Source organism: Scyliorhinus torazame, chromosome 10, assembly GCF_047496885.1.
Source record: "Scyliorhinus torazame isolate Kashiwa2021f chromosome 10, sScyTor2.1, whole genome shotgun sequence".
Lineage (NCBI taxonomy): Eukaryota > Metazoa > Chordata > Chondrichthyes > Carcharhiniformes > Scyliorhinidae > Scyliorhinus > Scyliorhinus torazame.
The window spans coordinates 234129875-234149587 of NC_092716.1; the positions used below are offsets into that span (position 1 = coordinate 234129875).

Below are 19713 nucleotides of genomic sequence, written 5' to 3' on the forward strand. Positions count from 1 at the left end.
TTTTGGCAGACTCCTCACCTTTTGGCTCGTTGAGTTCCTAAAGTGACCAATTAATGCCACCACCACCATCGGGATTCAACCAGTGTCATGTGTAGTTTTTTAATATGTATAGATTTTTTCAATTTATCTTAACCCTTAATTCTGCAATTGTCTGACTCAACCTAAACTCAACAAAATACAATAAATCATTTGCTTCAAACAAGACATAGCCATAAGGCAAGATGGACTCTCGAGTAGTAAATTAAAAGAGAAATTTTATTTTAAAAAGGAAAAAGTATACTCAACACAAAATAGACTTTACAGCTTCAAACAAGTTATCAGATCGCTGAAAAGTAAGGTTATCATCCTGCTCCTTCATTGACAGCAATCCTTTCAAATTCTGCCTCGGGAGCATCCAGTACCTGACTAGCTGGTAAAGGTGTCTTCAAAGCTTTTACGTTTAGCCCCTAAACTATCAATACCTCATCTCAGAGCATGTCTGTGAAGTTTCATAATTGGTCAATTTAAATTTTGGTTTGTTTTAATTGGAGTTTGACAACTTACGTACCATCATCTCTTTAAAGGACAATATTTATTTTGCACTGTCTTAATGTTATCTGATTTCACACAGTTGTCGATTGTCCATTTGGTCATGCCGTTTGCTGAGCTGAGCACAACATATCGGATTGATACTCATCCAAAGCAGACATATCAAAATGGTATTTAAAATTATACGGTCTTAAATCCAGCTTTAACATAACTACTTGATTGAGCTACATTGGTCAATTAGCAGTTTCTGGCTGGTTCCTAATTATGTAATAACAATTAATACATGCGAGTGATTATAAAATACAGAATACAAAATGGCTTCTGATTTCAAGTGTTAGTACTAAATGGCATTTTGACTTTGTTAGCTTATCACAATAAATATAACATGAAATTTATTTTAAATTGGTTGAGTTACACTAAAAGCTGGTATCCGGGCTTACTTACACAGGAGAGGCCAAGACAGGTGCCCAATCCGACAGTCTCTCCTTGTGGGCTAGTGGTGGGATTCCTCCTTAACTATTAAATCAGGTTTCCCTCCCCCCTGGATTTAACGAACGCCACAAACCACCCCCCCCCCCCCCCCCCCCCCCCCAATGGCTTTTTCGTTGGGGGGTTGCGGGAACTGCATACCTGCACCATCTTGTTAAATCTAGCCGATTGACTGTGTGTCTTACAGATGTAAACTAGCAGACAATTAGTCAATACCATAATGTACTAATATACCACTGCAATGTTCCACAATGCAATAAACCTCAATGAAACAATGGAATATTTCCTCTATACTACATATAATAAAACTGGAAAACTATTTACTAAGAACGAGTTTATTATACATATGCAGGGGCACAGAGGAAACTTTCCCTGATTACATTTAAAACAATAATACATTTGTTAAAGCATCTATTGTACAAGTACATAATTTCTTTGTGGTTACTCTATTATTTCATAAAAGGAACTGAGATCATAATTTTACAAGAAAAGTAATGTTGCTGCCTACTTTACTGAAAACATTTTTGGACATAACATAGGTAGAATTATGTAAGCTTCTCTTTTTTTAAAAATTCTTCCCCTTCTGTCTCAATTTTGATATCAAATAGGCTGACATGAGACAGTGTTTATCAAATTGTGTTTAGCTCAATTCATGTCATATTAAATCAAAACACAAGTGCAGGTACAGCGACTTAAAACTGGCAACCACATGACTGAGACCATGCCGAATATAAGATGTTGCCGGATTTCGGGTTGAAGAGTTTGGGTCACGAGCACCAGGCCAGGTCGGGTGGGGTCAGCAGCTGCTCGGAGTGCAGAATAGACCAGCATTCAAGCGGCAAAGGGAATGGCTAGTCAGATGCCACACTGCACCAAGGCAGCGCCAATGCAGTGCCTAGGCGAGTGATGCAGGAAATCTTTTTTTATTTTACGCAATTAAAACGGATGCATGGTACATTCTATAAACGTCCACTTTTCAGCCAACTCTGGGTTTTGAGCAGCCAGATTTGAGACACCACTGAACTTTAGTTTTGTTCTCAACTACAGTATTTTTAAAAAAAAATTGCCATGTCCAATTAACTAAATATATAGTTAAATCTCACTGTTCTGATGTATGTAATATAACCACTGTTGACTTTCAACCAAATAGATGATACAACTAGGAATTGACAGTGAATTAAATTGTGACAATGAACCTTTACAAACGTTCACAGTGCAAAACTGTCCTCTGAGTTTAATTTCAGGATTAATTTAAAATCATGCCAAAACAAATTGCCAATTGATCAGTAGGATTTCAATTCCACTTAATACTGAGACCACAGATGTGGCTGGGTTCAGTTTCAGTGTATTAGCATCACCCTTTTTACATTTATCTCTGAAAACATAGATACACCCATTGCAACTCGCAATCTTCCAGAGAGATGGTACACGACTCCAAACCTCTGGGAAGCGAAGTCTGGTGAAGCTGTCAAGCAATGGATTGTAACAGACCAAAGAATCGCCCTCAGCGACAATAAAAATCAGGTCCTTGTGAATAGCAGCGTGCATACGGCCTGCAAAGGGGAGGAGGTACGACTTTAACTGGCATGTTCTGGAGTGTGTGTCATAACACTGGATGAGGCGCGATGGTTTGGTAAAGAAATCCAGGTCATTCTCCTCCCCACCCAGAAGGTAAATCGTTCCGTTCAGGTTAACACCAGCAGCACAAGATACCGCAGTGTCCAGCTGATTGGTTTCAACCCACATATTATTACAGACCACATAATAAATGACAGCGTTGGAAAGTGTATCCTGCAGGGTTTTCCCACCCAGTGAATAAATGGCATCCTCACTTGGCACTGATACCAGTGTGTGCTGAAGGCGATCTCTTGGCAATGATGCACACTGTTCCCAGTCCATTGTCCCCATGTTGCACTTCCACATTCGCCGTGGGATGGGGCCACCCACCACATACAGGTCACTGCCATGTTTGCATGCTGCCGTGATCTGCTGACGCAATCGATTTTGTCCGCTGACACTGATAGCATCGTCATCACAATGCAAAGAAACTGCCAACGAGTGGGTCCGTGTATCTTCCTTTCCAATCAGATAAATATGAACAATCTCACCAATTTCCTGTTTGGAACACAAAATAAATGAAACACCAGATGAAAAACGATGGCAGTGTTCCTTTAGATGATAATCCTGAAGTGAATACAATAAGCTACAGAGCTGTGACATTATCGGGAGCACTCAAACAGACTATCTTTAGACAAGATGACTTAAGTGCTCGCTACGACTTTCCTCTGCATCATTGGAAGCAGTTTCTATCGTGAGTTGAGCGTAAACCAAAAATGTCTCCCTTCTTTTCAGGCAGCACCAGTGGATAGCACTGTGGCTTCACAGCGCCAGGATCCTAGGTTCGATTCCCCGCTGGGTCATTGTCTATGCGGTGTCTGCACGTTCTCCCCGTGTCTGTGTGGGTTTCCTCCGGGTGCTCCGGTTTCCTCCCACAGTCCAAAGACGTGCAGGTTAGGTGGATTGGCCATGATAAATTGCCCTTAGTGACCAAAAAGGTTAGGAGGGGTTATTGGGTTACGGGGATAGGGTGAAAGTCCGGGCTTAAGTGGGTCAGTGCAGACTTGATGGGCCGAATGGCCTCCTTCTGCACTGTATGTTCTATGTTCTTTTGATAATTTTCTGTACAAACCACTATATCCGCAACTGAAGCAGCAAAACAACTTTACCGTCCCCTCTAAACAATAATTGAATGAGGTTTCTCCAAAATCCGTGAATTATCTACAATTTCTGTTTTGGTTAGTTAATAAAATATATTTCAAATATTAAAATTTAACACCAAGCAGGAATGAATAGTGGATACATTTATTTTCAAACTCTTGGATTTTCTTTGGTCCTGATCAGGATTTTAATATGTTAAACTGTGAACAGTACAATGACAATGGTTATTGTGGTGTTGCAATAAAGCAGCCCATCATTAAATCACTGCTGTCAATGTCCAGGTTGCATCTGATCATGATTAAACCTTTTAGGGGAGCTGCATCTAACTTCTGGGTTTGGCAGCTATGCTGGTCTCATCGCTTATCCAGATGATACACTCCACTCAATGAAGGTCTATTGTCAGAGATGTTTTGGGCCTCCTCCTGCTTCAGCTTTGCTATAATTATGGTCGTTCAAGCTTCAGTGCTCCATGATATACTCAGACCATGATCCTTAATTATTTTTCCATCAGTGAACTTGGTAAAAAGAGATAAATGCCGAGGGGAAACACAATGTTATAGCCTGAAAATTTTAAAACTGTGGTTTAGATAATGAGCTTAGAGTTCCTGTTTTGTTTGGGGGTAGGTTTGTTCGAAGTAGGTTTTAGTTTGTGTATGCCTTGCTTCTATTTGTATGCGTATTTGGGTGTGGTAGCATCTGAGGGCGAGGACAAGAGGGTGAGGGTAGTTTGCTAACGGTGCCTTCAATTTGTCTTTGTGATTTGGTTTGGCAGCCATCTTGGGTGGGCCTGGTTGACGTACCTTTTGTGAATCTGTTGGGCAATCTCTCTTGGTGGAAATAGCTGATTGCGGATTGAGGGGAGGTAGGAGACCCCCAATTCGTTTGGTCACCCAGAATGTCAGGATGTTGAATGGCCCAGTGAAAAGGTTGAAAGTATTTGCTCACCGAAAGCGTTTAAATTCCGAAGTGGTGTTTTTGCAATGGACTCATTTGTGAATCAGGGACCAGACAAGGCTGCGGATGGAGCTGGTGGGATGTTAGGGCTTCGATGGTAGGGCCAGGGGTGCGGCAATATTAATTAATAAAAGGGTTCAGTTTTCTGCTGCGTAGGTCTTGGCCGAGCTCAATGGCAGGCACGTTATTGTCTGTGGCTCTCTGGCGGGAACTCCGGTTAATACCTATTCCAAACTGGGATGATGCAAATTTTATTAATTATTCTGATGGATTTGTATCAACTTATTTTGGGTGGGGACTTAATTGTGTCCTGAATCCTAGTCTGTACGAAGTCCAAATCTCTGACTCAATCAGGGGTGGCCAAAATGTTGTTTTTCATGGAATAGATGAGGGGGGGGGGGGGGGGGGGGGGGGGGGGGGCACCCAGGTGCCAAAGATTTTTCACTTTTCTCACATGTGCATCAGGTATACTCGCAGATCAATTTTTTGGAGGTATATTGGGTCTCTCCTCCCTTCTGTGGTGGCCGCTGAGTACTCAGCGATTGAGATTCAGACTATGCCCTGCACTTTGTGGACTTGGCACTGGAATCAGGTCCCTCCCAGCGTCCGCCATGGAGGCTGGACACATTAGCAGACAAGAAATGTTATAAAAGCATTTCCACTGCCATTGGGAATATATAAAATTTAATAAAAGTGAGTCAATCTCACCTTCTATGCTATGGGAAGCCCTGAAGGTAGTCCTCAGGGAGGAGATTATCTCCTATAATGTGCAAGTGGTGAAGACAGCGAGGGCAGAGCAGCAGAGGCTGGTGGACTCCATCCTTGGGGTGGACCACCAGTACTTACTCGCCCCCACCCGGAGTTGTTGGCAAGTAGGAATAAGCTCCAGACTCAATTTGAGCTATTGTCAATAGACAGAGCAGTGGGCCAGCTGCAACACTCGAGGGATATGTTTTATGAATACGAGGAGAAGGCCTGGCACCTCTTAGCTTACCAGCTGAAGCGACTGGCAGCTTCCCGGGAGATCATACAGGTACATAACTTGAGCGGCAGCTTGGTTTCTGCCCCAACTCAGGGTTAATGCGGCTTTTGAATCGTTCTATCGGGGTCTCTATAGATCAGAACCTCCGGCTGAGGGATCGGTCATAACTGACTTTTGGGCAGCTTATCCATCCCAGCTGTGGAGGGGCAGAGGAGCGAGGACTTGGAATCCCCATTGGAGCCGGAGGAAATCAAGAAATGCATTAGGTTGATGCAGATTGGTAAAGCCCTTGGCTCGGATGGCTCCCCATTGAATTTTATATGAGATTTGCAGAGCCTTTAATTCTGGATATATTTAATGATTTCTTATCCTGGGGTTTGTTGCCCTCTACCCTCACACAGGCTTCTATCTCCTTGATTCTCAAGAAAAACAAAGACCCAACAGAATGTGGGTCGTATCAACATATCTCATGCTTAAATGCAGATGTTAAGTTACTCGCCAAAGTGCGGCAGGAGCCCTGCCTCCAGAGGTGATCTCGGAGGATCGGACAGGCTTGTTAAGGGTGGTCAATTGTTGGCCAATACACGTTGCTTGCTAAACGTTGTCATTTTCCCGTCCTTGGTGCTTGTTTGCCCGGATACCGAAAGGCATTTGATAGAGTGCAGCGGGAATATCTGTTTGAGATTGCTGGGTAGTTTGGATTTGGACACAAGTTTATCTCCTGGATTAGATGCCTGCAGAGGGCCCCCAATACTAATGATTATATGGATGCTCTGAACTCTGGCTACTTCCCGTTGACTAGGAAGACAAGACAGAGGTATCCACTGTCTTCGCTCCTGTTTACTTTGGCAATAGAACCGCTTGCTATAGTGCTGAGGTCCTCTATTAAGTGGAGAAGGATATATTGGAGAGGGGTGGAGCTTCGGTGTCCCTTTACACGGAGGACGTACTTCTCGCTATTCCAGGCCCAGTACCCTCTATGGAGGGGTTAATGAAGCTGCTGAGGAGTTTTGACTCCTTCTCTGGGTGCATGTGAACTTGGATAAGAGTGAATGTTTCACGGTCAACCCCCAGGGAGGAGAGCCTACTGGAGGCGCTACCGTTTCGCCTTGCCAAGACTAACTTTTATTATCTGGGGATCCGTGTGGCCCCAGACTTAGATGTAGGATAACCCCCCATGTCCTTGGCAGGCAGGGTTCAGGATATTAAAATGAACGTACTCCCAAGATTTTTTATTTATTTTTCAATGCCTCCCCATTTTCTCACCAAGTCCTTTTTTGTCAAAGTCAATAAATTAATGCCCTCCTTTATTTGGGCGGTAAGACTCCAAGGATCTGTGGGGGTTTGCTCCAAAGAGATCTGCCCAATTTGTTTTATTATTGGACAGCCAATATTCAGAAGATATTGTTGTGGTTGAGTGATCTGGGTCCCACATGGGGACAAATGGAAGCAAGTTCCTGCACTGTTTCTAGCCTTGGTACAACAGTTACTGCATCATTACCTTTCACTCCAGTAAAGGTACCCCGAATCCAGTTGTAGTGTCCACCCTGAGAATTTGGAAGCAGTTCAGACAGCATTTTAAGCTCTGTTCCCTGCCTTTGCTAGCCCCCATCTGCAACAACCACCTTTTCCTGCCAGCGGGTTTGGAGTCAACGTTTAGGTCATTGGAGGGGAAAGGGTTGCTGAGGTTTGGAGTTGGCAAAGAAATTCCAATCCTCTGGTTCCAGTTTTTTCAGATACTTTCAGATTCGCGATTTTCCACACAAAGCTTTTCCCTCCTTTCCCTTGCCACCACCCTCTTCCCTGTTGAAAATAATTTTATCTTTGGCCGGGTCTGATGGGGTGTTTATTTCGGACATATATGGCCATATCCTCTCAGGAGAGTTCGCTCCGTTGAGTGAGGCAAGGATGAAATGGGAGGGTGAATTGGGCCCCATTCTGGATGGTGAGGCCTTTCACAAGGTCGAATCCACATCTTCATGTGCTTGGCTAAGTCTGATCCAATTCAAGGTGGTGCACAGGACACATCTGACTAAAGCGAGGATGAGTGGAATTTTCTCTGGGGTCACTTTCAGCTGTTAGGGGCTTTGTTTAATTTTTGAGGGTTAAGCTAATAGCACTTTTGCTTGATAGTCTTGTTCTTTTATTGTGTAACTTTGTGTTGTATGATTTTGTTTATAATGGAAATTTTTTAATAAACATATTTTTAAAAAAGTGTGATTTCAAAAAAGTATTCTCAAGATATAAGCAACATGGGCGAGGTTGAATTTATTGCCCATCACACTTGCCTTGAAGTGGTGAGTCTTATCCTGATGGTGAGGGTCCTCCCAAAATGATATTGGATAAAGAATTCTAGGGTGTTGACGCAGGACCGATGTTGGATCAGCAAAATATTTTGGTTTATGACATGGAGGAGGATTTGGAGGGAAGAGTGTTCTTGTTCTCAGTGGTAGAGAGGGAGGTGTTGTCAAAATAACTTCAGTGAATTACTATTTCACGTATTCTTTCATGGGATTGTTGCCCATCTCCAATTGCCCTTGAACTGAGCAACTTGCAAGGCTATTTCAGAGGGGTGGTTAAGAGTTAACCACATTGCTGTGCATCTAGAGTCACCATTAGGCCAGACTAGGAAAGGGTGGCAGATTTCCTTCCAACGGCCCAGCCCTACGTTGGAAGAAAATTAGTGAACCAGAGTTTTTTTTTTTAAACAACAATCAGCGGTGATCCCCCTCAGAGGATATTGGCAATGGTTGTGATCTTGAAGGCCAAGGGTAAATGGTTGGGCATTCATAATAAGAATCTTTATTAGTGTCACAAGTAGGCTTACATTTACACTGCAATGAAGTTACTGTGAAAAATCCCCTCGTCGCCACATTCCGGCGCCTGTTTAGGTACACTGAGGGAGAATTCAGACTGTCCAATTCACCTAACAAGCACATCTTTCAGGACTTGTGGGAGGAAGTCCACAGAGCACCCGGAGGAAACCCACTCAGACACAGGAAGAAGGTGCAGACTCCACAGACAGTGACCAAGCTGGGAATTGAACCTGCATCCCTGGTGCTGTGAAGCAAGTGTTGATCACTGTTGTTCAAAATAGTCATTTCTTGCACTTATGTGACATACATGTTACCTGCCACTTGGCTGCCCTGGTATTACCTAGACCCTGCTATGATCATATGAATTTGGGGTAGGAGATGATCATGCAGCTCTTCCAACCTGCTCCGACAATTCAGTAAGAACATGGCTGATCTGACTGTAGCCCAATCACCACTTCCTGGCCTGTCCCCCATAAACCTTGTAAGAAATCGGGATCGTTAAGAAATTGGGGTTTTATTTTGAATTGTATAGACTGCTCATGGAACTATGAGGCACAGTATTCAATTATCTCTCTCCGTCTCTTTCTCTGAATAAAACATGAACAATCCTTAGTCAGGGACCAAGACAAGATAGAGATAAAGGCCACACAGATTGTGCTCCCCGCATTGCAGTCACTAGACTCTACAAATATTTCTGAACCAATAACAGGAAGTCTCCTGGTGCCATGTGCACTGCCTTTAGCAAATAAAAACTGACCTCAAGCCAGGGTGAAGGTGGACGGGGGAAGTGACCACGCTGGCATCTTGGGTACTCCTTCTGTTGCCATTGGTCAGAATGGTTTGAACAGATTGAATGACATTGGGTGATTTACTAGCCCCCACAAATAGGGTATTTCCAACGGGTGCTCATAAGGATACGTACGTTGGAAGAAGATAAATAGTTCCCCAACATCCCAGCCAGGTCGAGGAGGAAAAGAACAGAGTTAGAGATGAAGATTGCCTTTGGCAGACAGTGAAAGACTGAGAGTGTCTGAAACTCAAGGGCGGCACGGCAGCACAGTGGTTAGCACTGTTGCTTCACAGTGCCAGGGACCCGGGTTTGATTCCCGGCTTTGGTCACTGTCTGTGCGGAGCCCACATGTTCTCCCCATGTCTGTGTGGGTTTCCTCCGGGTGCTCCGGTTTCCTCTCACAATTCCCGAAAGACGTGCTGTTAGGTGAATTGGACATTCTGAATTCTCCCTCCGTGTACCCGAACAAGCGCGGAGTGTGGCGACTAGGGGATTTTCACAGTAACTTCACTGCAGTTAATGTAAGCCTACTTGTGACACTAATAAGTATAATTATTATTTTGGGTTTCAGAAATCTGCAGTATCCATTTGTTCATCTTCTGAGAGCAGAATGATGTTATCACAAGCTATGGAGAACACACACCAACCATTCAGCCTCTCCACTGTCATGGGTTTATATTTTACTTGTCTATTTAGTTAATGCATTACATCTAAACGGTTATCTCTTCAATAAACTACCTTATAATTACTTACAAATACTCAATTGCCTATCTCAGGAATCTGTGGATCCTGAAATCGTAAACTTTGTCGATCAAATATCTGCTCAATTATCTTTTTACCTCTCACTTTTAAGCATCACAGGTGTCTTTGCCTTAGTGAATTTCTATAATAATCTTTATTGTCACAAGTAGGCTTACATTAACACTGCAATGAATGTTAAGGTGAAAAGCCAATGTGCTCTACATTCTCCCAAAAATTTACATGGGAAGAGTATTTTTGTACTCCAGCTGGCTTGGTTTGAATATTAAGATTATGTTCCCTCTTTCTGATTTTTTTACCAGAGGAATGCTTTATTCTCCTATCTTCCCCATCAGTTGTGGATAATTGGCATTTGTGTAGTGTCTTACACAACCTCACGATGTCAAAAAGCACATTGCAGCAAATTAAGTACTTTTTGGTATCTAGTCACTGTAATGTAGGAAACACGGCAGCCAATTTATACACAGCAAAGCCCCAAGATAAATGACAAAATTATCTGTTTTAGGGATGTTGTATGATGAATATATTGCAGGCTACGTCTTGGCCACCACAGCTAGAAGACACAAGCTTAGTTCCTTTTCTCATCATATTCTAGAAGCTTTCAGGGGCAGTTCTATTATTGGACAGGTTGCTGCAGAGACTGAACACTGCGCAATTTTTCGCAAACAGTCCCGATCTTTATGATGGATGGAAGGATCACTTGAAGCAGTGGGAGATAGTTGGGCTGAGAACGCTTCCCAGAGGAATTCCTGCCACGATGATCTGAAGCTCAAAATATGATTTATCCAATGGGGAATGTTGTATTATTCAGAACTCTGCAATTATACTGACCCAACATTCATCACCATAACTTAAATCATCTGATTAATGATTCTCAATGTTTGGAACAATTTGGAATAAAATTTGCATTTTCTTTCGGGATAACAGCTAAAACTCTACAAAACTCTTCCATTTCACACCCACAGGGCACTTTAGTTTCAGAGGATGTATTGGTGGAACATGTACACTGGCTAATTTTGAGGTAACGTACCTTTAAACTGGATGTTAGGTTCTCAGAGTATTGTGCTCGCTCTTCCTTGTCATGGTCTATCCAAGTTTCTATGGCTTTGACAGGTTTCTGAGAGCTGGGAACACCATCTACAATATCATGAGAGAAAAGATTATTTTTAGTTCCCTAGCATCATTTTTGTACAATCCAGACTGTGCTGATTTTTGCCTATTTGGCAGCAGTATGTTACAGTTCACTTTGGGTCCTGTCGACACACTTTTACATGCGCGTTGGCGTCTGGAGCTATGAATAGTGATGGTAGAGACTCCAATCTATTGGCTGGCCAGGAATCTCTCCCGCTGTTACCACCTGCCATTGGGGTGTGTTGGAAGGATTTGCAGGTTGACAATCAATCTGTTTGATCACGTTACGAATGCACAAATCTTTGACCACCAGGTCCTGGGTGGGACTCGAATCTGGAGCTTTTGGCTCAAAGGCAGGGACGCACCACAAGTCTCCTCACTACCCAGTTTGTGTGTGTAAAAAGTACAAACAACAAAGGAAGTTTGCTCTTTCCAACATTTGTGTGGGTATTGATTTAGGTTAAGACCTCCACATCATTTCATGTCAATCGGGGTATCACCGCTACCCCCTCAGTCTACAAACTTAACCATGGGCAGCATATCAGGCAGTGACTGCTTTCAGTAGGGAATCATTAGCTGCAGTAAGAGAATACTTGAAGCAGGTCTCGTACTCATTTTTTCTTCCTTACTTTCAGAGTTTTGAGCATTAAGTGCATTAATCCCACTGATGTTTGCAGCTCTCTATTTCAGGGTACTACCACTGGCCTATAATCACTGCCACCTAGAAGCAGTGTGATTCAGGCTGGCAGCTTGCCTATTCAATGCGGATGAGGCCTGACTATTAAAATCCAGTGGGTCTACTTCCAGTTTTCCTGCCCACCACTTGCCATAATCTGATGGAAAAGTAAATCATCTTCATTGTCTCATTTGTGCACCCCGTTGCTGGTCTAAGTCCAAGGAAAAAAGGTTATGGCTCGTCTTCATGTGAATGACCTCTTTAACCACCATTTAGAACTGATTACTTCATTAAATTAATGTTGATTAATCTCTTACCAAGTAGGCGCATTCTCTTGTTGAGAAATTAATCTAAAACAGTGCAATAAAATAATCACCAATTCAAAATATCAGTTATAGGAAGGACTGGTGGGGAGGTGGGGAAGCTTCTAGAAATAATATGAATGGGCTACACGTCCGCTCCTGCGCACTGGCTCAGGGTTCACCCCGAACATAAAAATCAGGCCAACATTTCTTAATGTAACAAAGATTGTTTCTTCTTTGAGAAAGTCTATACAATTATCTGTCAAGGCAAAGAATGTTCCCTCCAAAGCAAACGTTATCTTGGCTGAGAGCTTGGATACTACAAAGGGACCTTGTACAATTGACTAACACTAACAGAAAATGCAGTAAATACTCAGCAGGCCAGGCAGCATCTGTGGAGAAAGAAACAGAGTTAATGTTTCAGGTCGACGACATTTCATCTGAAACATTAACTCTGTTTCCCTCTCCACAGATGCTGCCTAACCTGCTGAGTATTTCCAGCATTTGCAGTTTTTATTTCACATTTCCAGCGTCCACAGTGTCTTGCTTTTCATTTGCAATGATCTTTCCAGAGGTTCCCCTGACGGAAAGAATTAAAAAGGTTTCAGCTCGGCTCCTGCAAGTAAAATCAAGCGGAAAAAAATGCATACCTTTAATGATGTCGGTGAACAATCTGACAGGTAGTTTCACAAAATCTTCTGTCTTGTGAAGCTGTGACAGGTGAGTTTTTGCACATTGTTTTGCTGCTGTGTAAAGTTTCTGGTCACTGTGCTGATCTGCTAACCACATGACCTGTAAACAGTTCCTGATGTCAACTGTCCGAGCCAGGAACCGAGAGCATTCTTCAAAAAGTGAGGTCAACTGGTACATGTCTGCCACCTCATACGTCTCCTGGAGATCTTCCACTCTCAATTTGACAGTGCCCCGGTAAATATACTCCACGAGGAGCTGGAAAACACTCGCATTCACATCTTTCAGTTCTATAACATTATTATGAGCCTCCTTCAAATTCGAGGTGAACATGGAACGGAAGAAACAGCTCTGAGCAGAGAGCACAAGCCGATGGAGCTGAAATTCTTTCCCTTCCACAGAGATGGTAACGTCGGCAAACAGCCTGTCTTCAAGGCACAGATCCATAATACTCTTAGCAACCCGTGCAGAATGGAATCTGTCTGTGAAGGTATAGCTCATGAAGTAACTCTCGTCTGTTGTACCTGCAATGGTGGCACCTCCTGCTTCACCACTTGGCTCCATTTCACGATTGGTAAAACCAGGACCTAAGGGAACAATTTCATTTTGAAAGGTTATGTAACTTTCAATCTTCTTTGTATTTTTATTATATATTGAGAAACTTCACCATCTTACTGGATCAGTACACACGTAAAGTTAGTAATCCCTTTTCCCAATATGCACCTGTCAAAAGATAAAATAAAATCATGACTATTGCACGTCGCCAAAAATACAAAGCTGCAATGCCTTGCCTGGATGTAAATACTTACAACCGGGATTAAATCTGTGGACAAACATTTCAGATAATCATAGTGGAATTAGACAGCAGGAACACATGTAACAATGGCACTCATACTATCCCTCAGCCTCTCTCTTCAGCAGCAGTGACTATCTCAATCTCAAAGCTGGATGTCTGCAGCATCATTTCAGCCAAGGTATCACTTAGTGCTTTATCAAAAAACATTTCTTCCTTTTAGGTGTCAGGGATCACAAGCTTCAACAACTCTTGGATTCCTGGGAATGCTCCTGCTTTCCTCTGACTCCATCTCTTCACTCCGCAGCGTACCTCCTATTTTCAGAAGTCTCCCTCCACCTGGACCCCTCCCTCTGGCCTCTTACTATCTCTAGATCTTTACATTGGGAACTGCCGGTGTGACATCAGCTATCTCAATTTTTCTCCTCTGCTCACTCATCTTAACTCACCTTTATCTGAATTCACAGCACTCTGGTTTGCTCAGGACCCAAGCTGCTGCTGCTGTTTGAGATATTACCCCAACCTTAGGAAGGATGCATTTCAACTCAGTGACACATCGTCCTGGACTATAACCTCACATTTAACATCAAGCCAATCTTTTGCATCCTATCACTGACCTCATCTCCTATCGAGATCTTCTCTCCAGTCTTCAGCCTCCCAGTTCCCCAAACCCACGCAGCCCATTTCTAGCTCCCTCACACGATCCATAAATAGGGCTGCCCGGTACATCTAAAATGTCAGCCTGTTCCTGCACAACTGAACACATTTCCTCCTATCTTGACTTCTCCCTTTGTCCAGTCTCTTCCCACCTACACTGTGACTCTTCTGATACCCCACGTCATACTTCAACATCTTCTAGTTTCCCCATCCGAACAGCCTCTTCTTCGGTTTGAATCTCCAATCCCTCTACACCTCCATCCCTCGCGAGGGCAGTCAGAGAGCTTGCCGTTACTTCCTCAGAGTCTCAATCAATTCCCATCCACCATTATCCTCCTCCTCCTGGCTGAGCTTGTTCTCAATCTGACCAACTTCTCCTTCAACTCCATGCCCTTCCTCCAAATAAAAGATGTTGGTATGTGAACCTCGGAGTCCTCTTGTGGAAGATTCCTTGTTCCAGTCCTACTCAGGTTCCCTCCCTTATCTCTTTTCCTGGCACATCGATGACTCTGCTCTTGGCCTGACCTGGAAATGTTCATTAACTTTACTTCCAATTTCCACCCTTCCCTCACCTTCACATGGTCCCTCTCCAACACTTCCCTTTCACAATTTTTCTGTTTCCATTTCTGGAAATAGGCTGTGTAAAATATTAATTATAATCCCACTGACTCCCATAGCTACCTCGACTACTCTTCCTCACACACTGCTTCCTGTGAGGACTCAATTCTATTCTCCCAGTTTCTCCGTCCCTGTTGCATTTGTTCTCACAATATCAATATCCATACCAGTACTTCCAACGTCTTTCGTTTTCCTTGACCGAGGATTCCCTCCACACTGTGGCTGACAGGACTCTCAACCCTATCCACCCCATTTCACCCTTTTCTCTCCCTCTCAGAACCATAAGGTTCCCCTTCCATCCCACCAGCCTTCAAATTCGACAAATCAACCTCTGCTATTACTGCCACCTCCAATATGAAGCCACCATCAAACTCATTATTCCCTCCCTTTTCAACCTTTAGAATGGACTGTTCCCTCTGTGATACTCTCGTCCACTCCTCAATCACCCTCTCCCATCACACATTGCACTTAGAATCAGAGAATCCCTACAGTGCCGAGGGAGGCCATTCGGCCCATCAAGTCTGCACCGGTCCTTCGAAAGACCACCCTACTGCGGCCCGATACCCCACCCAATTCTTGCAACCTCACTCTATGGGGCAATTTATCATGGCCAATCCACCTAACCTGCACATCTTTGGACTGTGGGAGGAAACGGGAGCACCCGGAGGAAACCCACGTAGGCACAGGGAGAATGTGCAAACTCCACACAGTCACCCGAGGTCGGAACTGAACCCGGGTCCCAGGCGCAGTGAGTCAGCAGTGCTGACCACTGTGCCACCCCAAATTTGGCAACCACAACAATTTCAGAAGCTAGTCACTGCCCCGGTTTTTCAAACAGCTGTTGATGATTCTGCTCTTGCTGTTTACTCATTTGTTTCTTCCCATGACCATCTCCCTAGGTCTTGCACCATCATCCCTTCTGCCATTTCATCACTCCTGTTTTCCATCCAATCACACACCTCTCTGTTCTTTCCTTCCTTTGCCTCCTTCTCTGCCTTTGCATTTGCATTTTTAGATCTATAACTTTTTTCCAGTTCTGATGAAACGTTAACTTTGTATTTCTCTCCACAGATGCTGCCTGAACAGCTGAATATCGGCAGCATTTTGTGTTTCTACTTCCGATTTCTAGGAGCAGCAGTGTTTTGATTCACCAAACACACTGAGATTTTAAAAGGAAAGGATAATTTGATAAATAGGATGAACTTCAGGCAAATTTGACATTAAATAAAAGGACATCAAATTGAACGGCAGATAACAGGTAATCTTGTTACGCAGAATAGTGGGAAAATAGTAATTTAAAGAATCTTGATCACATGATCACTTCATGATGACAGTTAAAAAAGAACTGAAACTTTGCATTTCAATCTTTTAGGGGTGATATGAAAACAATCAGCCCCTTCAACATGTAGTTTTGTTATAGAGTCATAGAGGTCGACAGCACCCTGGGTGTCACATACATTATGGTGCCAAAGTTGAACAATTATTTATTTTATGCGGACTTCTAAATTTGTCAAGTTGGACAGCCTGTCAATCCCCTGAAACCTGTCAATACCCATGGCTCTGTAAATCTTTCATATTTTCCAATAGGTTAAGATAAGAATTAATTATTTTGTGGTGAAAAGTTAGCGTTTTAAAAATCAATATTTGTTCTCAGTTGAGTCATATTACTGCGATTGCCTTTCCTCTCAGATCCATGATAGGCTCCCCTTTGTCCTCACCATCCACCCCAACAGCCTCCATATTTCTCTGCCATTTCTAGCATGGTGCCACAACCAAATACGCCTTCGCTTCTATGCCCCTAAAGGTACCATTCCTTCAGTGACACGCTGGCCCACTCCTCAATCATCCCTTCCCATGTACCTTCCCAGGCAATCATAGCTGTACTACTTGTCCCTTTAACCCCTCCATCCCTCACTGTCCCAGGCCTCAAGACACTCCTTCCAAGCAAAGTACTTGTACTTCTTTCAATTTAGTCTACTGTATTCACTGCTCACAATGTGGTCTCCTCTACACTGGGGAGACTACTTTGCATAACACCTCCGCTCAATCTGTGACGGTGACTCCGAGCTTTTGCTCGCTTCACATTTTAATTTTCCACCTTGCTGCCACCGAGGGGAGGGGTATCTTTGACCACCCATATGTTTCTAATAGAGCTGAATGGAAGCTTGAGGAAGAGCACCTCATCTTTCAGTTAGAAACTTCACCATCTTCTGGTTTCAACATTGACTGCATTCACTATGAAAGTTCCCTAGTGGAAGATCATAGATGGAAATCTGACCTTGTACCAACATTGAATTTAATGATTTCAGATTAGGAACATTAGAAATAGAAATAGAAACAGAAGGAGGCCATTCAGCCCCTTGCGTCTGCTCCAGCATTCAATTAGATCACAGCTGATCTTCTACCTCAATACCATTCCTCACCGCCCTCCACCATCGCCTTGATATCTTTAATATGTAGAAATCTAGCGATTTCTGTCTAGAACATACTCAATAATTCAGCCTTTCCCTCTGGGACAGAGAATTCCCAACATTTATCATCCTCTAATGCGTGGAGAAACTCATCTTTGCATCTGTCTTGTCACTATTCGATATCGCCTGGTTTAAATTGTGATCTCTGCCCACATTCTCTTTCCTGGGTTTATTTTGTTTTCTCTGTGTTTTGACGGCAGATGTTCATGGTTCTGTTATTAATCTGTCCAATCTTGTTTTTCTGCCTGGACGACAGATCTGGAACCTCGACTCTCTATCTCTGACTGACCGACTGAGTGTTTCACTGTTCTGTGGAATACTTTCTGCTCTTTCCTCGGGTTTTCAATATTTGAACCTTCTCTTTTTAAAAAAATATATATTTTAATAAAGTTTTCAAACAGAATTTTTCCACTTTACAAATCAACATAAAAATAGTACAATAACTGATAAATAACATTATTTAAATAAAATAGTGAACTAACAAAGTAACAAAAAATTGTGCTCCCCCCCCCCCCCCCCCCCCCGGGCTGCTGCTGCTGACGATCTATTTTTCCTTAACGTTCCGCGAGATAGTCAAGGAACGGTTGCCACCGCCTGGAGGACCCCTGAGCCGATCCTCTCAGCGCAAATTTCATTCGTTCTAGTTTTATGAACCCTGCCATATCGTTTATCCAGGCCCCCACTCCGGGGGGGGGTTTCGCTTCCTTCCACATAAGTAGGATCCTTCGCCGGGCTATCAGGGACGCAAAGGCCAGAATATCGGCCTCTTTCGCCTCCTGCACTCCCGGCTCTTCCGCTACCCCAAATATAGCTAACCCCCAGCCTGGCTTGACCCGGACCTTCACCACCTTTGCCACTCCCCTCCAGTGCCGGACACGACCAGAACATGTGTGTGTGGTTCGCCGGGCTTCCCAAGCACTTCCCACACCTGTCCTCCACTCCAAAGAACCTGCTCCGTCTTGCTCCTGTCATATGTGCTCTGTGTAGAACCTTAAATTGTATCAGGCTAGGCCTGGCACACGAAGACGAGGAATTTACCCTACTTAGGGCATCAGCTCACAGACCCTCCTCAATCTCCTCTCCCAGCTCTTCTTCCCATTTTCCCTTCAGCTCCTCTACCACCGTCTCCCCCTCGTCTCTCATCTCCTGATATATTTCGGACACTTTGCCCTCCCCGACCCATACCCCGGAAATCACTCTATCTTGGATACCCTGGGAGCAGCGGAAATTCCCTCACCTGTTGCCTCGTAAACACCCTCACTTGCATGTATCTAAAATTGTTCCCCGGGGGCAACTCATATTTTTCCTCCAGCGCTCCCAGGCTCGCAAACGTCCCATCTATGAACAAATCTCTCAGACTTCTAATATACCTGCCCGTTGCCAGCTCTGGAACCCTCCGTCCATCTTTCCTGGGACAAACCTATGGTTGTTCCTGATCAGGGACCACACCGAGGCCCCCGTCACCCCCCTATGTCGCCTCCATTGCCCCCAGACCCTTAAGGTTGCCACCACCACTGGGTTTGTGGTAAACCTTTTCGGGGAGAGCAGCAGCGGCGCCGTCACCAGCGCCTTTAAATATTTGAACCTTCTCTTTCCGCCCTTATTAAAATATCAGATTTTAACTTCAGCTCTTTTCGAGCCAGAGGAGGGGCTGGAACAGTAAAGCGATTCGATCCCGGAGTTAAAACTAAAGGCGCGATGCTCCGGCTGAGGGAGGAAACCCCGCAACAACTGGGGGAGATTCTCATCGTCCAAACCCGGAGCGACCTCCCCTCGAACACGCCACAGCTCACCTTCAAACCGCAGCCCGACACCGCGGGAGGAGACAGGGGCGGACACCGGGAAGGGAAGGGGACGGGGGGCGGACATCGGGAAGAGAAGGGGACGGGGGGCGGACATCGGGAAGGGAAGGGGACGGGGGGCGGACATCGGGAAGGGAAGGGGATGGGGGGCGGACACCGGGAAGGGGATGGGGGGCGGACACCGGGAAGGGAAGGGGATGGGGGGCGGACACCAGGAAGGGAAGGGGATGGGGGGCGGACATCGGGAAGGGAAGGGGATGGGGGGGCGGACATCGGGAAGGGAAGGGGATGGGGGGGCGGACATCGGGAAGGGAAGGGGATGGGGGGGCGGACATCGGGAAGGGAAGGGGATGGGGGGGCGGACATCGGGAAGGGAAGGGGATGGGGGGCGGACACCGGGGAGGGAAGGGGATGGGGGGCGGACATCGGGGAGGGAAGGGGATGGGGGGCGGACACGGGGGAGGGGGAAGGATTTGGGGGGCGGACACCGAGGAGGGGGAACGATTTGGGGGGCGGACACCGAGGAGGGGGAACGAT

The 19713-nt window shown here is 44.7% G+C and overlaps 1 protein-coding gene across 1 annotated transcript; it reads right to left on the reverse strand.

The window, feature by feature from the left end:
- Nucleotides 1-237: 237 nt before the first annotated feature.
- kbtbd4 (kelch repeat and BTB (POZ) domain containing 4) lies at nucleotides 238-19585 on the reverse strand. The gene is made up of 4 exons (XM_072466594.1): nucleotides 19168-19585; nucleotides 12796-13422; nucleotides 11067-11173; nucleotides 238-3132 (listed from the first exon to the last, which is right to left on the reverse strand). Exons 1-4 carry the CDS (start codon nucleotides 19478-19480, stop codon nucleotides 2275-2277), a joined length of 1905 nt encoding a protein of 634 aa, XP_072322695.1. The 5' UTR covers nucleotides 19481-19585; the 3' UTR covers nucleotides 238-2274.
- Between the last annotated feature and the right edge of the window lie 128 nt (nucleotides 19586-19713).